The 18,459-nt window shown below is 53.3% G+C and overlaps 5 protein-coding genes across 5 annotated transcripts; 1 reads left to right on the top strand and 4 right to left on the bottom strand.

Annotated features, from left to right (window-relative positions):
• Nucleotides 1-846: 846 nt before the first annotated feature.
• CCOS01_10380 (mannosyltransferase) lies at nt 847-2,415 on the bottom strand (the record flags this gene model as incomplete). Its single annotated transcript, XM_060458536.1, has 2 exons — nt 847-1,270; nt 1,526-2,415. The coding sequence occupies 2 exons, from the start codon at nt 2,413-2,415 to the stop codon at nt 847-849; spliced, it is 1,314 nt and encodes a 437-aa protein (XP_060310338.1).
• Nucleotides 2,416-11,336: 8,921 nt separating this feature from the next.
• CCOS01_10379 (uncharacterized protein) lies at nt 11,337-11,507 on the bottom strand (the record flags this gene model as incomplete). Its single annotated transcript, XM_060458535.1, has 1 exon — nt 11,337-11,507. The coding sequence occupies one exon, from the start codon at nt 11,505-11,507 to the stop codon at nt 11,337-11,339; it is 171 nt and encodes a 56-aa protein (XP_060310337.1).
• Nucleotides 11,508-11,748: 241 nt separating this feature from the next.
• Nucleotides 11,749-13,419, top strand: CCOS01_10378 (uncharacterized protein; the record flags this gene model as incomplete). The annotated part of the gene is made up of 1 exon (XM_060458534.1): nt 11,749-13,419. The coding sequence occupies one exon, from the start codon at nt 11,749-11,751 to the stop codon at nt 13,417-13,419; it is 1,671 nt and encodes a 556-aa protein (XP_060310336.1).
• Nucleotides 13,420-15,085: 1,666 nt separating this feature from the next.
• CCOS01_10377 (DHH family protein) lies at nt 15,086-16,495 on the bottom strand (the record flags this gene model as incomplete). The annotated part of the gene is made up of 2 exons (XM_060458533.1): nt 15,086-16,229; nt 16,320-16,495. The coding sequence occupies 2 exons, from the start codon at nt 16,493-16,495 to the stop codon at nt 15,086-15,088; spliced, it is 1,320 nt and encodes a 439-aa protein (XP_060310335.1).
• A 1,011-nt stretch (nt 16,496-17,506) lies between these two features.
• CCOS01_10376 (endo-1,3-beta-glucanase) lies at nt 17,507-18,459 on the bottom strand (the record flags this gene model as incomplete). The annotated part of the gene is made up of 2 exons (XM_060458532.1): nt 17,507-17,939; nt 17,996-18,459. The coding sequence occupies 2 exons, from the start codon at nt 18,457-18,459 to the stop codon at nt 17,507-17,509; spliced, it is 897 nt and encodes a 298-aa protein (XP_060310334.1).

Below are 18,459 nucleotides of genomic sequence, written 5' to 3'. Positions count from 1 at the left end.
TCCAAGGCCGAGACTCCTTTCTTACAGAGTGTGCGAGGCTCCATGACATACCCCACGCCGCCGACTGTATGCTACATTTTAACAACAAGGCATCCGGCCCAAATTCCAAGCTCGTGGAGTCCAGCTGTGTTGATCATCATACCTAATGTTGTGCTGCACTCTCGACTAAGGCCCTCTTAGACTATTTGATCGATGCACCATTTACTCGGTACTTTTTAAACAGTAAACTCAGGGTGAGGTGTTCACAATTGATGATTTCAGAACAATTTGATAGGCCACGATTGAACCATGGTCAGGAGGTCACCCCTACTGCAATCTGCAGTCCTACCCTCGTACTTACTTTGATGCTAGAAAGAGGCATAAACACAGGTCAAGCCATTACAAGGTGCCTCGTGACTTGGGACAATTGGATGATGGACTAGTCACCGGTGGTCATCCAATATTAGCCTTTCATCACGATTATAGACCCTGAGTTACCCTAGAAGACAAATTTTATTGGCGTATAGATGGCATGAACATGCCAGAGACGTCAACCGACCTTGGGAAGCATGACATCACTCTTCATGCTTGAGTCACAATGTTTGACTACACCTCATACGCAAGGCTTTAGGTTTGCTTGGCTTACCTGCCAGCAAGAGCCAGGGTCCAGATAAGGGTTCATGAGGCTTTCCAGGCTATCCGAAGTGGCCGACATTCTTGGTCATCATCCCATATGCAGTACGTACGGGGCGTTGAATTCACAAGGCACTTCCGTCATGCGACTCAATGTCAAAAGAAAAGTCTATTTATTATGATGAACAGGTTAAACTGAGATCCATGCGCCGCAGCGGCAGAACCTGGGGTATCTCAAGCAGGCGGTAGAAACGACGCAAACAACACACCCTGAATCATGGCGTACATTATGGAAAATATGACAACTTTGCCGCCAACGTCCCGTCTCTTGCCGTTGGCGCCGTGGTCCAGCAGACAACCGGCAACCCACCAGTACCACACCGCATATCCAGACGCGATCCTAGTGATGATCTGGACATGGTACGTCGTGATCGCCAAGGCGGCAAGCAGAAGTTGGGCAGCGGCCATGGAACCTACTAAAACCGACTTCGTGCCACTCTGCCCTTGTCGCTGCTTCTCCGCCGTCGGACTCCGCGCCAACCCCGAAGGCCTGTTGATGACTTCCCACCCGGACACCATGAGGAGTCCCAGCACCGGCGCGGCAAGAACGAACAGAGGAACGTTCGATAGCGTCCAATAACGGAACAAGCCAACGCCCCTGCGTGATCCAAGATTAGCAAGCGAGAATAGAATCTAGAGGAACCAAGTGACATTCACGATCCCACAAAACCCAGATCCCACCTCAAATCTCCGCAAGTACCGACCCAAAGCACTTGACGGGGCCCGAGGGAGGGAAGCAGACAGAGGGGGGAGGGGTGACTCAACCATGACCAGACCCATGGCTAGTGTAAGGCTGGAGAGAAATTTTCATTCCTCAAAGAGAAAACGACGGTGAAGCGCAAAGAGTACATACCAGTAATGTTCCTGTACAAAGGAATAGATGCTGGGCACGGTCCGCTCACACCATGCGCGCGCCTCGGATGCGCCGGAACAGTATCGCAGCCAAGCAAGCGCTTGTGGTACAACGGACCCCGTTGCCACGAGGAGCCCGCCTGTGACAGAACCAAACAGAGCCGCAATATTTTTCAAGCTCATAGGGCTGGCCAGCAGCGGGGGCAGGATCATTAGACACTCGACGGCGAAGGGGAGGCCGTTCAGGAGGCCGTTTGACCGAGAGGCCGTCGCGAGACCAAAGATGACGCCGGCCAAGATCTGAGCTGTGACCCATGGAAACGACCCCTTGGTGGAGGTCGACGCCGATGCGAGCACGTAATAGCCGGCGAAAGAGAAGAAGGCGCAAAGACTCTCTGCGTAGGGTGCCGAAAGGAATAGGCCAGCCGGAGACAAGATGTGGAGCAAGGCGGACAGGAATGCCAATCGAGGTCGAGTAAAGAGCTTGATGGTCAGCTCGTATAGCATGAGAGCGGCGAATAGATGAGCTACGTGAGAGATCACGATGCTGAAGGCAGCTTCCGACGCGCCGGTTTCATCGCCCTCGAAGCCAAGCAGGCGCGCGACCCGGATCAGGCCCGAGACGACGAGTGGCAGACCAGCGTTGAAAGCCCACTCCTGTTCGAATACGTAGCCGCGTCTGGCGGATTGAGTGAAGTAGAGAGCGTCCCAGCGCGTCAGGCGGGTGACGAGGGAGACGTCGGACTCATTGCGCTGGAGCATCAAGGTCGTCGAAGTATCGTAAGATGGCGCCACAGCGCTGCCGAGGGCGATGGCCAGTAGGAGGGCCTTCCAGGCGACGAAAGCGGTGATCAAGGTCTGACGGGGTTGAGAGTCATGGCGGGAGAACATGATTGTGATGACGTCGGGCAAAATCGAGGTGAGGTCGAGGAGCGGGAGATGCCGCGATTCCGGGCGCGAGTAAAGGTCTGCGAAGTGCCAAGGCGGCGGGATTTGTAACGACCACAAGTTGACAACGGACCAAAGTGTGGCAAGAGATCCACTGCAGGGAAACTCTGAGAGGGAATGCAAAGTTTGGCTGCCGTGTTGGTAATGATAGTTGTGGATGAACTCTTGGCTGGCGTTGCCTTTACCTTGACATGGCCGTTTGTCTCGTCGGACGGGAGGACTTGAGGCGAGGTTCAACGGAGTGGGAGCTTTAGCCGCGTCGGGATGGGCGGGAGCAACTGTGGCCAATTGCAACCGCCGACTGATCTCGGTGAGCCGGCTCTGTCGGTGACTCGGTGTACGGCGATGATGCACAGACCACCTGCAACTCTTTTTTTTTTTTCCGTTTTTTTTTCCGTTTTTTTTTTCGGATTTATTTTTACTCTCTTCTCTCTGTTCAGTACGGAGTATGGCTTTGGCTACCGTACACCGCAGTCTACGAGCGAGCCCAGGGCCGGAAAGGCAGGTAATACTGTTTGATCCGTTTGACAGACTTTACCCAAGAAGACATCCCGCCGAGGCGGAGTTCGGGGTCAGCACAATGCGAGCGGGTCTCGATCCCATCTAAACGTTGACGATGTGGGCGAGACGAAAATTTCTTCCTCCATTTTTTCAGCCCTTTTTGTTTTTCTTTCTTCTCGAAGCGTTCCAAGCGTCTGTCTTCATGGGACGAGCCGTTGATTGCGGATGCCAGTGTCCACCTGGCTGTCAAGCCTTGAAGATGAACCGGGACTCAAAACTCCAAGACCATGTCGCCCTTGCCTGGTTACCAGGATTGTAATTAGCGGAAACCAGTACATACATAGACTGCCCCTCTCGATTCCAACCTCCTTTTACCCCTGTACTCCCCTCCGCAGCAGTGGAGAGCCTGTAATCCAGGGCCCCAGGGCATTGAATAGCGGAGAGCCCGCTCAGCCCACGGCGCAGTGAGCACAAGTTTGGTGGACTCTGGCCGCATCAGGATCAGTGTGCGATGAAGGTGTGGCGAAGTCTCGGACCAGGTTCCACTGAACAGGGCTCGTCCAGGGCCGCCCGTGGGCAATGGGGAGAAGCTGGAACCTCTTACAGGAGAGCTTCATCCCCTGAATTTGCCGCCCCGTGTTTTTCTTCCCCTGAGATTCCCTCGACTGCATTCCAGCTTGACAAGAGTGAAATGAAGAGAATCTCGTCCATACGGAGTAATAGGTGCTCATTGCTCAAGAACCTACACAGCCTAGTCTGGGTTTGGCGGCGGGATGCATGCTAAGACCAAGGTGGGCCACACCACCTTGAATGGCAAAATGGATCGGGCCATGGGTTCAAGGGAGGATGAGGCTGGCTGGATATTGGCCTGTCCCCTCAATCTGATGTCTACACTAGGTACTTATCTAATCTATATATCAATCATCCGTTGTTGATGCATTTGCTTACCGCCATATGCTGACTGAAGGTGGTCTCAGTACGCCCAGGACGGAGTACTAGGCATGAACGTGCAGCCAGCCATTCATCGTGCAGACCGACAGAAAAAAGACCCGACCATGGATGCAGACGAGCAGCCACCATGATTATTTTCAATGACTTGTGTGCTTGGAAAAGGCCCAAACTTGTCCAATGAGCCAAGTCCCGGTAGATCCGCTGCACTCCAGCCGGCACGGTATGCGCAAAGGTGGAGGAGAGCGGGCTGGCGGCTGGTCCAGATTCCTTTTTTGTCACTTGACGTTTACCAAGATCCAGCCCAGCTCGCGCTTGATGGTTGAGTGGTCTTTCAGATGGATGGCGCCTTGAAGCATGTGCAAATGCAAGTTAGGCAGTACCATCCATATTTGGAGGTAAGGTAACGCAGGGAAAGGAAATGGGGCAAGCTGCATGTGACTGAGACCATCGCTCACATCTACCTTACCTTACGGTATAATGTGTCATGCGCATCTGCATAAGGTACTATATGTACTGAGGTATCTGTGAGTGAGGTCCTTGGGCGTTAGGAAGGAAGAAAGGAATTCCTAGGGCTGCGAGGAGGTGCCTGACAGATTGGAGATTGACATCCCGTGGGGACATGGTGACCTGTTCATGGCGGGACGAGGAAAGAAAGATCCAAAGATGGGAAATGGGAAACAAGGTGGGAAGGTGGCATTCCGTCCAGCAAGGCAGGTCGGCCCCGGTTCTTTGGGCAGATCGGCATCGGAGCGGAAAGCACCACTACACCGTTCCTCCGCCCTCGCTTTCCCTAGGTACCTTGGGTAAAGAACACTTTCTCGTCGTGCCGTCCTCGCTTCTTTCCTCACTCGAGCTTGTAGCCTGGCAGGGCTTCTCCGAGGAGGCACAGGCAGTTCGGGTCCTTCCAAAAGTAAAAATTCACTATCGGATACTACCAAGTACCTAAGTTGGGTAAAGGACGTGAACGTTGAATGTTTGCGAGCCGAAGCTAAAAGTCATATGCACCTTGCGTTTACATAAGCCCACTCCGTACCGCAACAGGCAATTCGCAGCCGGAACCGGCCGTGAGCAGCCGGAGCTGGGACTTGGCCTGTGGTTGACAAAGGGAAGGTTGAGAGGCTGAGCAGTCATTGTTTGCTTTTGTTTCACATGGCGTCCCTTGCTCCCCTTCAAGCACAGAACTCACTAGGTACCTACCGCAGTACGACAGAACACAGCAGGATGACGAACCCCTCCAACCTTGTTCTCAGCTCCAGCACGCTCAGGTGTCTCTGTCTGACCTCTGAGAGAGAGAAGTACTCGACTTTATTGCCGGCGGTCCTGAACGTCGCTGCTGACACTACCAAGAGACACAGCCAGTTTCCGACTTTTCCTTTAAGCTTCGCATCCACGGGCACCCTTCGCCCTTGAGAAACTGTCACCAGACTGTCAATCCGCGTCCGTTCGGCATCGCTGGCAGCCACCGGATTGGCCATTGCGTCTGGACCCCTGACCTTCACTTCCTGGTTGACTGCTTTCGCGCCCGTCCCAGAGAGCAACGAACGCCCTGCTTATGTACGGATACTTCCAGGCCACGGTAGTGGTGTTCTCATAGGGCGGGCACTGAGAAGCTACAGGGCACTGCAAGCCACACAGTCCTCTCTGCAGCAACGTCTACTGCGTAAGAACGCCCGCTGCTAGATCCCAGGTTGTTCGGTATCACAGCTTGGATTTTGCACTGTGGCAGCCAAGCTGCTCCGAATATTTCATCGGGAACCTTGGCTCTGTCTGTGACACAAATCCCTCAGCGACAGGGCGCTTGGTGCTGTCGAGTGACCCCAAATCATGGTTTCGGAGAATGGAGATCATGGCGGTACTTTGTGCCTGGTGCTTACCTTACAGCCGCACTTGCTTGCGGAAGCCAACGATGGATGACATGGAGCATCATCCGCAATCTCGAGTGGGGCACACGTAATAGCGAGGAATCCAATCGCTGGGCTGAGCTGACCGGCTTCAGTGATCAGCATGCCTATCATCACCGCTCGACTAATTGATGCCTGGGCCGATTCGCGACTTCGCCGGCGACCATCTCGCAACTGTTACACAGCTCATGGTGTCGATGCAGGACCTTTGGGCACTCGGCGGAGACGATACCCGAATACGTACGCTGGGGGCCCTGGATCTCACCGCTGTTCCATATCTTGAACTGTCTTGGAATGGCCTGCTTCTACTCGACGATCGATGTAGAGGCGTTGGTGTTGCATCGCGGCATCTCGTTCGACGACTGAACGAATGGAATCGACACTGAGGCACCGCCGCCAATCTTGCAGACCCAAATCCGAGAGTGCCATGCGCCTTTACCATCTCGCAGGATGCAGCGATTACCCCCACCTAGTCGAGCGAACTTGTCCCTCTTGTCTATCATCTATCTAGGCACTACCTAGGTATCTAAACTTGTCCCAGCTGCTTTCCTTGCTGCAACATTGGCAAGACAATTCGCGGCAGTAGTTCCTCCTAATCAACTTTTTCATTTCAGTCGAGAGTTGAGATTCAAGAACCAGAGCGCCAGAGCTGGTCTTGATCACCCAAACCAGCTCTACCGTCCGGGGACACTAACAGCCATTCCGCCCAACACGTCATGGCCCAAGTGCAGGTACAGCGTGGCCAGGCAATTGTTGTTCAGACGGTTCCAATCAGCCGGGCTCGTTAGACCCGAAGACACATTGAGTGCACTTAGTAGGCGTTGCAGGTAGTTTCTGTTTCCCCGAGAAGCTTTGGTTACGATAGTGCGAAACAAGCGCTGGAAACGAAACAAACAGACTTACACATGCCATGGACTCGACATCACTGCTTCTGAGCAACAGCAGTCGGCCTGCAACGTGTCACGGCTAGGGCAGCCTCGGCGTGCGTCCAGAGTTCGTCAGGTGCAGTAGGGGCAGAAGGTGCGGACGCCTATCGTGGGTTCGGGGGACGGTCTGATCTAGGGCTTCCATCGGCTCGAGACGTATCACGCCGTGGCTGCGACTGCGTAGAAAGGCTAACCCTTCATCTGTGACGGCGCCCGTCTCCCGTAGCCCGTCCCTACTTCTGGGCGGTGTTCTCGACCACGGTTCCAGGTTGATCGCCGGCCCAAATCAGCGGCTGCTAAGCCTGGGTGCTTGGGTATAGGCCGAGCAAAGGTATGTTACGGTTAATCTTCATGAGGTGCTCCGACGAGTGTGATTCACCCGCCACAACAGACACCCTGTGGCACTTGCACAGTGAAGAACAAGAAGAGGGAGAAGGACTAGGTACACATCTTCGCACCTCTGAACGCACACGGACGCACTATCTGTTGACACAGCTGCACATAATTACCTACAGCTTGCGCATCTTGGGATGCCCAGTCCTGTGGCATGTGGGCATCCCCTTTTGTGGGAGGGAAGATGAACCCTCGTACCCTGCCAGGCCAGCTTGCAAGGGAGACCCGAGTTAGCCGTCTATCCAATCCGAGTACGACCCCACCATACCTCACCCACGCGAGACTGCAGCCGGCGTGTGCCTGCCCTTTACTGGCCTAGCGCCCGATCGCAGCGGCAGACTGGGCTCCAGTGATCCAGATGGTCAGTCTTGGAGAGAACATCTGGCTGACACCAACAATGTGCCCTGAAAGTCGACGCCTTTGCGGTCTCTGAGAGTGGTCTGACACACGGAGCGTCTGCCGCCTTTTCACCTATTCAACGGGATTGAGGTTAGGCCAGCTCTTTTACCGATGACGGATGAACGGAGTTGGGATCGGGGTTGTTTCTTTGCCGTCCTTCTCACCAACGTCTTGCGAATCGAATGCGCATCGACGATTCCCGAAATGTTGGTTCCCTGGCTTTCCTAGTCGCAGGTTCACCAGTAGCCCACACTTCATTTGGCTGGACTCGGGATAACCCTTCCCGCGGCGGGAGGGGGGAAGGAGACGCGCAACTGGTACTGGAGCCAACTGATTATAGCTGCGCTACCATGGTGGTCCCCAGCTGGCCGGACGAGAAACTAGACGACGTGGTTGTAAACCACCCTTCCGGGCACCTCCCCCTCGGCAGCCGTGTTTTACAGGCAAAGTTATGTGATAGGATTGAGAGTTCTTTCGGCAAGCCTCAGACGAGGGGAAACCGGAAAGGCTGAAGATTTGGACCAGCCATCCATCTCTGGAGGTTCAGCCCTCACCGGCGACACCCATCAAACACTACGCAAACACAAACACAGTTTACTGTCTGTCATCATCTTGCAACACAGATGCAAGAAGAGTGTTCTCTGGATACAGGAGTTCAGCAAAGAAGCGAGGCAAGTTTCTAGCCAGACGCACAGAAGGAGCTGATACTCAGAGAGAGGCTTGTGGCCATCAGCACTGATCTGGAGCTGGCCCCTCCTCCGTCAGGGAGCTCGTCACTAACGGTCCACGAAGAAGCGGTGCAGTGGGCAGACGGTCGGAGAGGGAACCCCGTCCCGTCCGATCTAGGGTCTCGCAGTTCGCCGACGAGCCGATGCAAAGACGATGTGGAGGCGGCAGTCGCTACCCTGTCAGTCTTTGTGTATGTACTCCGTAATGGTCTGGTAAAGCCAGGCTGAAGTTGCAGCACAAAATTGCACAGCACATTCCGCAAAAGACTGGGTCAGACGACCCCATATCGAAACGGCCGAGCTGGATGTCCACTAACCAAAGCAGCCAAAAGCCACGATGCCATGCTGGGCTGATGAACATGCCAACTACCTACCTACCTACGGAAAGCAATACCCATCTAGTTATGCGTCAGTGGCAGAGGCAGCTAAATAGGGTGTTTTGGTATGATGCAGAGGAGAGGAACCGTAGGGAGGTGGGGCCTTTCCGGTTCCCACCACGGCACGGGTTTGACCATACGGACGTCGTCACCACGTTAGCGGATGCTCCATTGTTAGCGGTCTTTTCATGGACGGGGCCTGAGTTGGATGGGATATACATAGTATGAGAGAGAGAGAAGCCGAAAAAAGGAGAATATCCATGATTTCATGCGATGCTTCTTGGCTTGCTTGGCCTGCTTGGGGCTTTCGATGGCCAGTCCGGTAGGACTGTGAAGTTTCCACCGTAGCTCAGCACACGAAGGGGCATGGGGCTATGAGTGTGTACCGGTAGAATATACTCCGTACAGTAGTTGGAAAGAAGTGTTTGCCAGAGGCAGCGAGGTTTTACGAATTACCAACATTCCTGGTCTTCCACGATGCTTCCCCTGAATTTCCGCTTTGAGGGGATTTGCGAAAGTACGTATTTGCAACTGCACTTCCAAGGGGGACAGTAAGTACCGCTCTTGCCCCAAGAGAGTCAGAACAGACTGAGTCTGGGAGCACTGGCAGCGCATATGTCAGACTTAGCTCACTGACCGTGTCGGGTTAAGGTACCTAAGTACCTACGCAGTACGGCAAGCTACAGTGTACAATTTGTACTTGGTTGCACAAGTTCACAACAGAAACAGCCGGAATTCGCCTCCCACCTCAGTGCCCCGTCACGCCCAGGGCAGAAGGCTCAGTACCTGTATCCATAAGGTAGGTAGGTGCCCGTACCGAGCAGCAGCACCGCTCCTGGCTCATACTTTGATTGGGGTCCTTAAGGTTCCTTCCCCCCTTCCCCCCCTGCCTACGCTCCTTCTGGGCAGCCCGGTTCATTTGGACATCGTCACTTCCTCCTGAGAATCGAATTGCAAACCGAAGAAAAGGTACGTGGTCGGTACATATCTCCGCCGCTGTATTTCCACCCAACAATACGTACCCATTCCATCCACTCCAAGTCCCCTCTTCAACTTTGTCTTCTTCTTCTGCTCCCGTCGGATCTTCTTTTTCTCTTCCTCTTCTCTCTCTCTCTCTCTCGCACATTTGCCATCTCCGTTCCTCTCTCGGCGCGCCCAACCTCGCAACTTTCTATTCCCCCGTCCCTCTCGTCCTTCTTCTCTTCTCCGACGGCAGGCCGGTTCGCCCTGTTATTGCCCCAGAGGCAACACACATCCTTTCTCTCCTCTCCTCTAACATCGACCCTCGCACCTGGTAGTGTGTACGTACCCGGACTCTCCTGTGAACGGATACTTTACGTAGTCCGCCGAACCAAACAAAAAAAAAAAAAGAAGAAAAAAACACCACACCAAACGGCGACCATTCCAACTGCACGTCCAGGTTCCCGCTGCGTCTGCCATCGCGTTCTCCCAAAGAAAGACAGGGACTCCCCTCTCTTCCCCTCGGCGACCACAAAAGACGGCACTCGCACGCCCACACCCACTCGCCCACAGTAAACACCCACCACTCCATCAGCACTCACCCTCCCCCTCCACAGCGCTTCCCGCACTCGCTGGAGACCTGAGAGAGAAAGCCAAAATCAAGTCAGCCCCTGATATCATCCTTTCCGGCTCCGTCCCTCCATCTCCCCACCTCGCAAGTCGGCTCCAAAACACTTGACACCCTCGCCTCGCCTTTGTCAAGTACCTACCTACTGTACACCCAGTAAAGTACCTACTTCGCATTCCGGCACAAACGAACGGGGTACACACCTTACCGTCTTTTTCAACCTGCTCTTCGGATACCTCAGCTTGCCTCCCCGAGCTACCCCTCAACCCTTGCCTCGGGCTCCCCTGCTCTTGCATCCGTCTTTCCCTCAACTTACATCTATACATCTGGACCCTGGTGGCCATCTGCTCCTCCTTGTCCGTTCGCCAACCACTCTCCTGCATCTCAGATCCTCTCGCCAAACTCCTTCCGCATATCTCGCCAGCCTTTCCAGTCTCCTTCTTGCTCAATCAGGTATATTCTGCGTACCTACTCCACGATTTCCACGAGAGACAAACGACATTGCGCTGCAGCCTCTTTCTTGACGACCCGAACTTACGTTTGCATTGACTTCGGAAAGTCAGACGTCACGCGATAAACGAATCCCGACCTGTTCAGCTCAGCTCCTCCAGCTTGACTACGCATCCATTCCCCCTCTCTTCTGCAAGACAAGAAGACTTGCGGGTTTCCATCACCGCTGCTCCTTCTCGGGATACGCACCCTGGGTCAACCAAGAATCATTCCTGTTATTCCACGATCCCTTTGGACACCGAACGCTACTTTTCAAGCATCTTGTAAGCCTCTTGCCTTTCTCTTTGCCCTCGTCACCTCAGCTCAGCCCATCCCGCGCCCACGGACATACAAGGCCAACTGGATCCCCGGGCCACTGGCCGCTCACGAGTCAAGCCACTCAAGCCATTCAAAAGCCTTCTGTGTTGCACCCCCGCCAAATACAGCATAGCTCTCTGAGCCTCATCAGAGAAGGTGTTTCTGGGCTGACGCTAGATGATGTACTTGTAGGCCGCTCATTCCCTCACACAGCCTGCTCTCCAGCATCGACGTCCCCTATTTCTCTCTCTTCTTTGTTCTGTCGTCTGCCTCGCCCAACGCCTCTGCCGCAATCAACCATACTCGTCGCTGTGTCGACAAGACTTGCCAGTCACTGTAACGATCGATCCCACGTCAAGCACACTTCGAGACCAGTGTAACGCACCTTGCGGTATTGAACCACTTAGAACGGAATTTCCAGGACCCGAGCTGCACTGCACCGCTACCAGCATCAGCATCAGCATCCACCCCACTTTGGCCAGCTGCAAGTGGAGAGCTTGACCGATTTATACCCCTCGCATAAGACGATCCAACCCTCGTCCTGTTGGTCGGTTTAACCACGCCGGCTTTACTGCCTGCATTTCCATTTGGGAAATACTGGAACGCAATCGTCCTTCGACATCGTACGTTGACTGGAGTGGGATATCGCCCTGGTCGCGTCCATGATTTCATCAATACCGTGTCACTAAATTCCAGACTACCACGATGTTTCTCCATTCTGGCGCAAGCCTGCATGGGCACGAATACTCCAACAAGACCACTGCCAGCGGCAACCAGCCTGCGCGCAGGCATATTCTCCTACGTTCATCACTGGGCGCATCACCGCTTCAGCGATCGTCATTCTCAACCGATGAAACCGAGACGCCGACACAACGTATCAACCGACGCCTTTCATTACAAGAGCCCGCCTCTGCTACACGCCCAGTACGCAGAATCCGACCGGTGTCTGACTTTGTCCAAAGAAAGGACCTCGTCGTACGCTTCGAGGAAGAACCTACCGTTGTAGGCGAGGAAACACATGGTCTTGATGGCGTGAGCGAAGACGAAGGCAGTCTGGTATCAGAGATTAGCGATACAAGCACTGTGAAAAGATCCAAAAGATCAAGGCGAGCTGCAAGGCAATGTACCAACTACATGCTAGCCTACCCTCCTCCAAAGCTTCGTACGAAACAGCGACGCTTCGTGTCCATCCGACCGCGACTTCTGCTGCAGCTACAACAACTATCGAACGACAAGCGGCCCATGCCCGCCATCGATGTCGTCCCCTCGAGCATGATTGCTGGAACAGTGATCCTTCCCCGTCTTGCACGACGCTTTCCCAAGATGTTCAGGGTCAAGGGACAGCTGGGCATGAATGGCCTCATCTTGGCCAAGAGTGAGGACTACGACAATAACGCTGACGATTCTGACTCGGATGACAAAGACCTCGATAAGCGCGACTTGGTTGCCGTTATCTCGCCGGTCTCGTCGCGGAAAGAAGGCGAGCGGAGGGATTCTGGCGAACAGACGGAAATTGTTTTGGCGGACGGTTCAGTTTGGACTGCCACTCAAACAAACAATGGGTCGTACGATTTCGTCCACGTTGACGAAGCTGGCCAAACGACAATTGCGAGATGGGCCAGACGTAGTGCCCGGCCTCTGTCCACGGCTACATGCACCGCGGCACCGACCCCCGCTGCTTCGGAGTACAAATTCACTTTCAGCGTCCTCGATCCACAGCTTCGTCGACACCCCGTTATGGCAACTTTGACGCCGGCTAATCTCGAAATCTTGGATAATTACACCACCGTATCACAATCCTCCGGTCGTTATCCTCCTACACGACCCTTCAGCATGGATTTGACCGGCGACAAGGAAACTCCATCGCTGCCAACAGCATCCCACGGCGCGACACAACGAGAGACTCACCCTGTCGATGAAGCGACTCGAATTCTCATCACCGTAACCTCCGTATGGGTATCCCTTCGTCATGGCCAAGGCTGGGCATCGTCTGCAGCGTCTCCTGTTCCGGGGACCTCCAGACCAGCACAGTCTCGTACTGTTAGCGGCAGCAGCTGCCAGAGTCGTGCATCAACCTTTCCGGTGTCAACGACGGAAATGAATCGGATCTCATCTCCACCATTAGTACAGCAACAAATTGCGACTCAGCCCGCATCAGTTGCGCCCAAGAGGACATTCTCATCTGGAGCCGCCTTCATGCAGCGCCGCCAGACAAAGCTTGGGGGCGAGTCGGTGACCACTGACAATGCGGCCGAGTCTGACGATCTGGGCGGGCTCGAAAAGGTGCCCGAACCCGCGCCTATGAAGAGGAGTTTCTCCAAAAGGATACGGGATTGGAGCCACCGCTTCATTTCGAGGAAGACAGCAACTGCATAAAGACAGAAAGAAAAAAAAGGAAGAAACACAGGAACATATCAGGAACAGGCGCAAAGACGCAAATAGGACCCAGAGCTGGTTGACATTCAGCATACGCTTTTGTAACTGTATTATTATCATTGAGCATAGGTATACCCGGGGATCGGAATCTGACAACGCTCGTCGTGCTGAGCGCACGGCGACGAAGAATTGCGTACACTTGCTTGCTCCCTGTTCACGGTGATTAACAATGCGCTCGTGAGCCGTTGTAAATAAACCGAATCAGTCTACTATAGTCCAAAGGCGAGTAAGTTTTCCAGGTTATGATAGACTCGATGGATGATAGCTGTATGATTCTTAGAATCTGCAACTTTGACGCAGGAACCGACCTGATCGCCGGGGCACAGCCAGGCGCATGAGTGTAAGGCTGAATGGGGCATCGCCGGAGTTGGAAACGGAAACACAGCAAAGGGTCTCCGGGTACATCGATCCGGAAACTGTGGGCCCCCGCGGGCCGTGAGCCCAGAACACACAGCTGGGAACGTGGAGTGATCCTTGCGGACGATCCCTATGCGCGATCCGCAGCGTCACTCATGATCGGCGATAGGGATCCACCCCGGTGGTGGCCCGTGTGGGGCACCTTTAGAATTGGAAGGCGAGCAGAGTTCGGTTTCTCAAGTGTTGCTTGGAAGGGGTTGATGGATTGCGACAACCGTGTAACTATCAAATCTGACCAAGGTTAAGTCAACGTCGTTTGTAATTTGGAGATGACTAGAGATTGAGTGTGAAGTACAGACTATGACGCATCTCTGGCAGTTTCAATTATCTACTCACATTCAGACTTTGCAAAACTTGGCTCGATTTCGGGGGAACAATAATTGCTGGAAACCATGCACAACGCGCTGGATATCCCTTGCTCGAGCAGGAATGTAACTCACATAACAAAATATAGATCTCAAATAATGATGATAGTGATTCAGAACAAGATGCCCTGCTAACTTCAGTGGCGGAATGACTTGCGTAAAGGCTGACGGGCATCATTCAGCGACACACATCAACAGCCTACCCACTTCACCATAAAGTCAACGGAGGTCGCTGATAATTCTGCTTCCTTGATATTGAAAATTCAATTCATTATGAAATCCAATAATACATGAAGTCAGACAACAAAACTTCCTCATCCTTGTACCGGCGACCAAAACAGCCATGGGCGCGTGGAAGCTCGGCTGTGTTACACTGATCCTTCCAGGACGGAAAGACCGATATCAACCAGCGAAAAGCGACGACGGATTTCCAAATAGGCCAGCCCTGGTTCCCATTCAACATCAGCGTTTGATACAAGGCATACCGAATCAGTTTGCGATGTATTTGGCCCCTGGGCAGACGGTACCTACGACCTTGGCTCCTGCGTCGTTTGGAGAGACGTGGGCATCTTTTGGGCCAACAGGGCCGCCACTCGGACACATCATAGAGGTACACGCAATTCCGGCATCAAGAAACGTTGGGAAGCCTCGGAAGACTATGTTCTATGATCCGAAAAGGGCTTTTACAATAGGAGACTCCAGAAGGCGGCAGTACGGGGTATAGTCGGTCCAGAAATTTGAGAATCGCGAGACAAAGGTCTGCTCTGCGGAGCACAAACAAATCGGTCAGAGGAGTCTGAAAGTTCTCCAGTCTTGTACCATATCTAACTCTTTCCAAAATAGTTCAACAAGGTATTCGACTGCCCTGGCTTCTGCCCCTTTTTGGGGGATTCTCGTTCAGCTTTCTTGCCAATCTCCAGGACAGACATCAACTCCTCGAACTCGGCTTTTGGAACAATGCCGCCGCTAGCTTCCTTATGGCCCCTGGCAAATGAGTCGCCTAGCCGCTCCCTCAAAGTCGTGTCCTCGGCGCGAGCAGCGACATCCCGCAAAACCTCAATGATGTTGACTGGCGGCTCCTTGGCTCGGGCACAGCGCGGAACACGACATGAAAAGTTGACCATATCGGGCAGATATCCTTCGTTGGCAACCAACACAACCTCGAGCTTGGATGAGGACAGATGTCCCGCCCAGCGTGTGGCGATGACGGGGTGGACTTGGGCCTCTGAGCTGATGCGGAAGACGGCGATGCGGCCGTCGGCGGAAAACTTGGGGGGCGTGTGGGTGCAGCGCTCGACTTCGGCGTTAACCTCTGCTCTGGCGGCCAGCAGGGACTTGTTGCTCACCAGCTCTTTTGGAGAATTCGAGGCACGGAGGGCTTTCCAAGCAGAAGGAACGTCATACGAGGCTGTTCGTCTCGGGGCATTGATGAGTGATACGGCGTCGTTGAGAGCCTTTTTGGTGTATGTTTTGAACGTGGGCTTCATGTCGGGAAACGGAGGCTCCCACTTCAAGGTATTTCCCAAGTCTCCATGGGTACCCATGACGCAAAGCCAGTCGCAAGCCTCTCGCACGCTCTCGTGGAGACTTCGACAGATGAGGTACGTGAGTAGAGAGCTTGTCGCCACTGGAGGGGAGTCGCAGGCTGTGACATGCAACGCATCCTTTGGGTGGTCGTTTGTCATTGCGTGATGATGATCAATGACTATACCGTGATGGAAGCCGTCGATGAGAGGTGGCGAAGAACGAGAGCCTTGGTCTAGGACGAAGATGTAGGTGGGCTTGAGAGAAGTCATCTCTGCCCGGCACGCTTCGTCGTGGATGTTATGGCCCTTTGGGGGCAAGTACGCAGTAATGAGAGATGGATCTAGGCCAAGAAGAACTAGGGTACGTTCCAAGATGACCCCAGATGTGAGGCCGTCGGCGTCCTTGTCCGGGACAATCAATGTGGGCTTTCCGGCAGAAACACTAGTAGAGTGTCAGTATGAGACTGAGAGAAATCACCAGGCGACACATTTACGAGTCCAGCAGTTGAGCTCGCGGATTTCCCAACCGTACCATTCGCGAATGAAGGATCTCGCCGCTTCGATCTTACTCTCTGGCGCGGGCCACACAATTTCGCCGTGATCATCCCTTACCGAGGGTGTCAAATGATAATCGGGTACTGCCGGCCGTGATTTCTTGACATTTTGACTTCCACTGGAAAGGTTTGCAGCTATCGCAGTGCGTTTCATAGTGAGGAGATTGCTGGGCACAAAGTAATTGCTGGCTGGCCTCATGCGACTATCATAGACATAAAACGTAGCTCTTGATCGTGGCCTACATTTACTTAAGTGCATGGCTAGGTATGATAAGGTAGTGGTGGCGAGGCTGGGACCTTTTGTCAGAAGGAAGCTGTTGTCACTCGTCACACTTCAATCTGTGGTCACAGTGCAAGCTCGAGCATGTCGTCATAGAACAGCCGCGGTTCCTGGATCGACGCTTTCCACCACAGTGTATGTTTTTTGCTAGTGGGCACACTTCACACCGTCCTGCAATGGCCAGAGTCGCACACGTTATTGCGGCAACGGTGCGTACATGTAAAATCACAAGCGATGATGCGTGGACCGTTCGGATTTCTACCGTATTCATTTATGACCTTTCTTTTTACATTTCAACTTGCCATATGTTCACTTACCTTAGATACTGGCTTATCTAAGCCCTTGTATTTATCGCTTTCCTTACCTTATATAATCGCGCCAGCAGGATGTACGGAGGGCTAGAATGGAGGAAAAAGCATGACATATCCCGTAGAGCGGCTCTCATGTCCAGTTCTCCTTCCTCCCAGCATCTGTCATCCGAAAGGAGTTTTTTTTTTCCACGAAGAGGAGCCTGCGCAAGCTGTGACTCTTGTCTAATAATACGCCGGCTGCAAGACCACCATAGCTGCTCATGATAAATGGACAAAAATGAATGAAGTTGCCATATCGTAAATCGATATTGTGATTGAAGACAGAACTCCGTATTCGATTGGCGAAGCAGGTTGCCCCGTAATTGCTCATTCGCTGAAGGGACAGTCATCGACTGTGAATTCATGTCAGGGCCGAGGGAAGAGCTCGAGAAGGACAAAATTATGATTTGGCAATGCTGACGTAAAACGCTGGAATAATATTTCTTGTGGTATCCTGATTTCTAAAGTAAAACAAAACCGATATAAGTGCAGAATCCTGGAGGAAATCATAGAGCAGTCTAGGCTTCAACCATAATCAAGTGTGATAAACAGCAACATATTCAACCTCGTACGTTCCGCCAGACAAAGTGGTACTGATAGGTGTCTTCTTTCCGTAAATGGCATCGGGGAAAGATCCGCCAATGGCCATATTGAGTAGAATGAAGTGCGGCTTTTGTACAGTCCCCTTCCAGGTGGCTGCTGGCATCTGTGACTGAAGAACCTGGTGGAACTGAACGCCGTCCACATACCAGCGAAGCGCTTCTACAGACTTTGATCTGTCGACCTCTACGGTAAAGGTATGAAAGTTACCGGCACAGGAACTTCCAGGGCAAGAACGATACCCGCTGAGGCCAGATGGCTCATTGCAAGCGCCACCAGGCTGGGTGCCGCAGTGCAAGACGGCATAAGCGCGGTCAAGATTGTTGATATTTTCCATGATATCGATCTCACCAACTGCCGGCCAGTTCCTAGACAAGATGGGTTAGACTGAAGGTCTAGGGTAGGCCGGGGGTGAAAAGCTTACCAGTAGTTGCCACGATATTCAGCGCCCAGGGTCCAGAACGCGGGCCAGTAGCCAATACCAGCGTTGGTTCCTAGATTAGGGATTTTCAGACTAGCCTGGATCCGCATGGTCTTCCCTGGCTGCGCCATGAAATTGGCTCTGCGAGTCTCAATCCTCCCGGAAGTCCATGCTCCCGTGGAAGGGTTCTTGATGGCGGTGATCTGAAGATTCCCAGCGCCATTGACTCGGATATTGTTGGGGCTGTTGGTGTATGACTGGATTTCCGATGTGCCCCAATTTGCTGGGCCGCCGGGATAACTGGTCCCAGTGTCGATAATCCAGTTATTCTGGTCTGGAACTGTGTTGGCTTTGCCGCTGAAATCGTCATACCACACCAAGGTGAAACCGCTGACTTTGGGTATTTGGGCTTGAGACGTTGACAGCAGAGCCAGCAAAGCTGCGGCGGTGCTAATGGATCTCAACAT

Source organism: Colletotrichum costaricense (genome assembly GCF_030867565.1).
Source record: "Colletotrichum costaricense strain IMI 309622 chromosome Unknown Scaffold_11.1, whole genome shotgun sequence".
NCBI lineage: Eukaryota > Fungi > Ascomycota > Sordariomycetes > Glomerellales > Glomerellaceae > Colletotrichum > Colletotrichum costaricense.
Note: the sequence above shows the minus strand (reverse complement) of the source record. Positions and strands in the feature narration are given on the sequence as shown.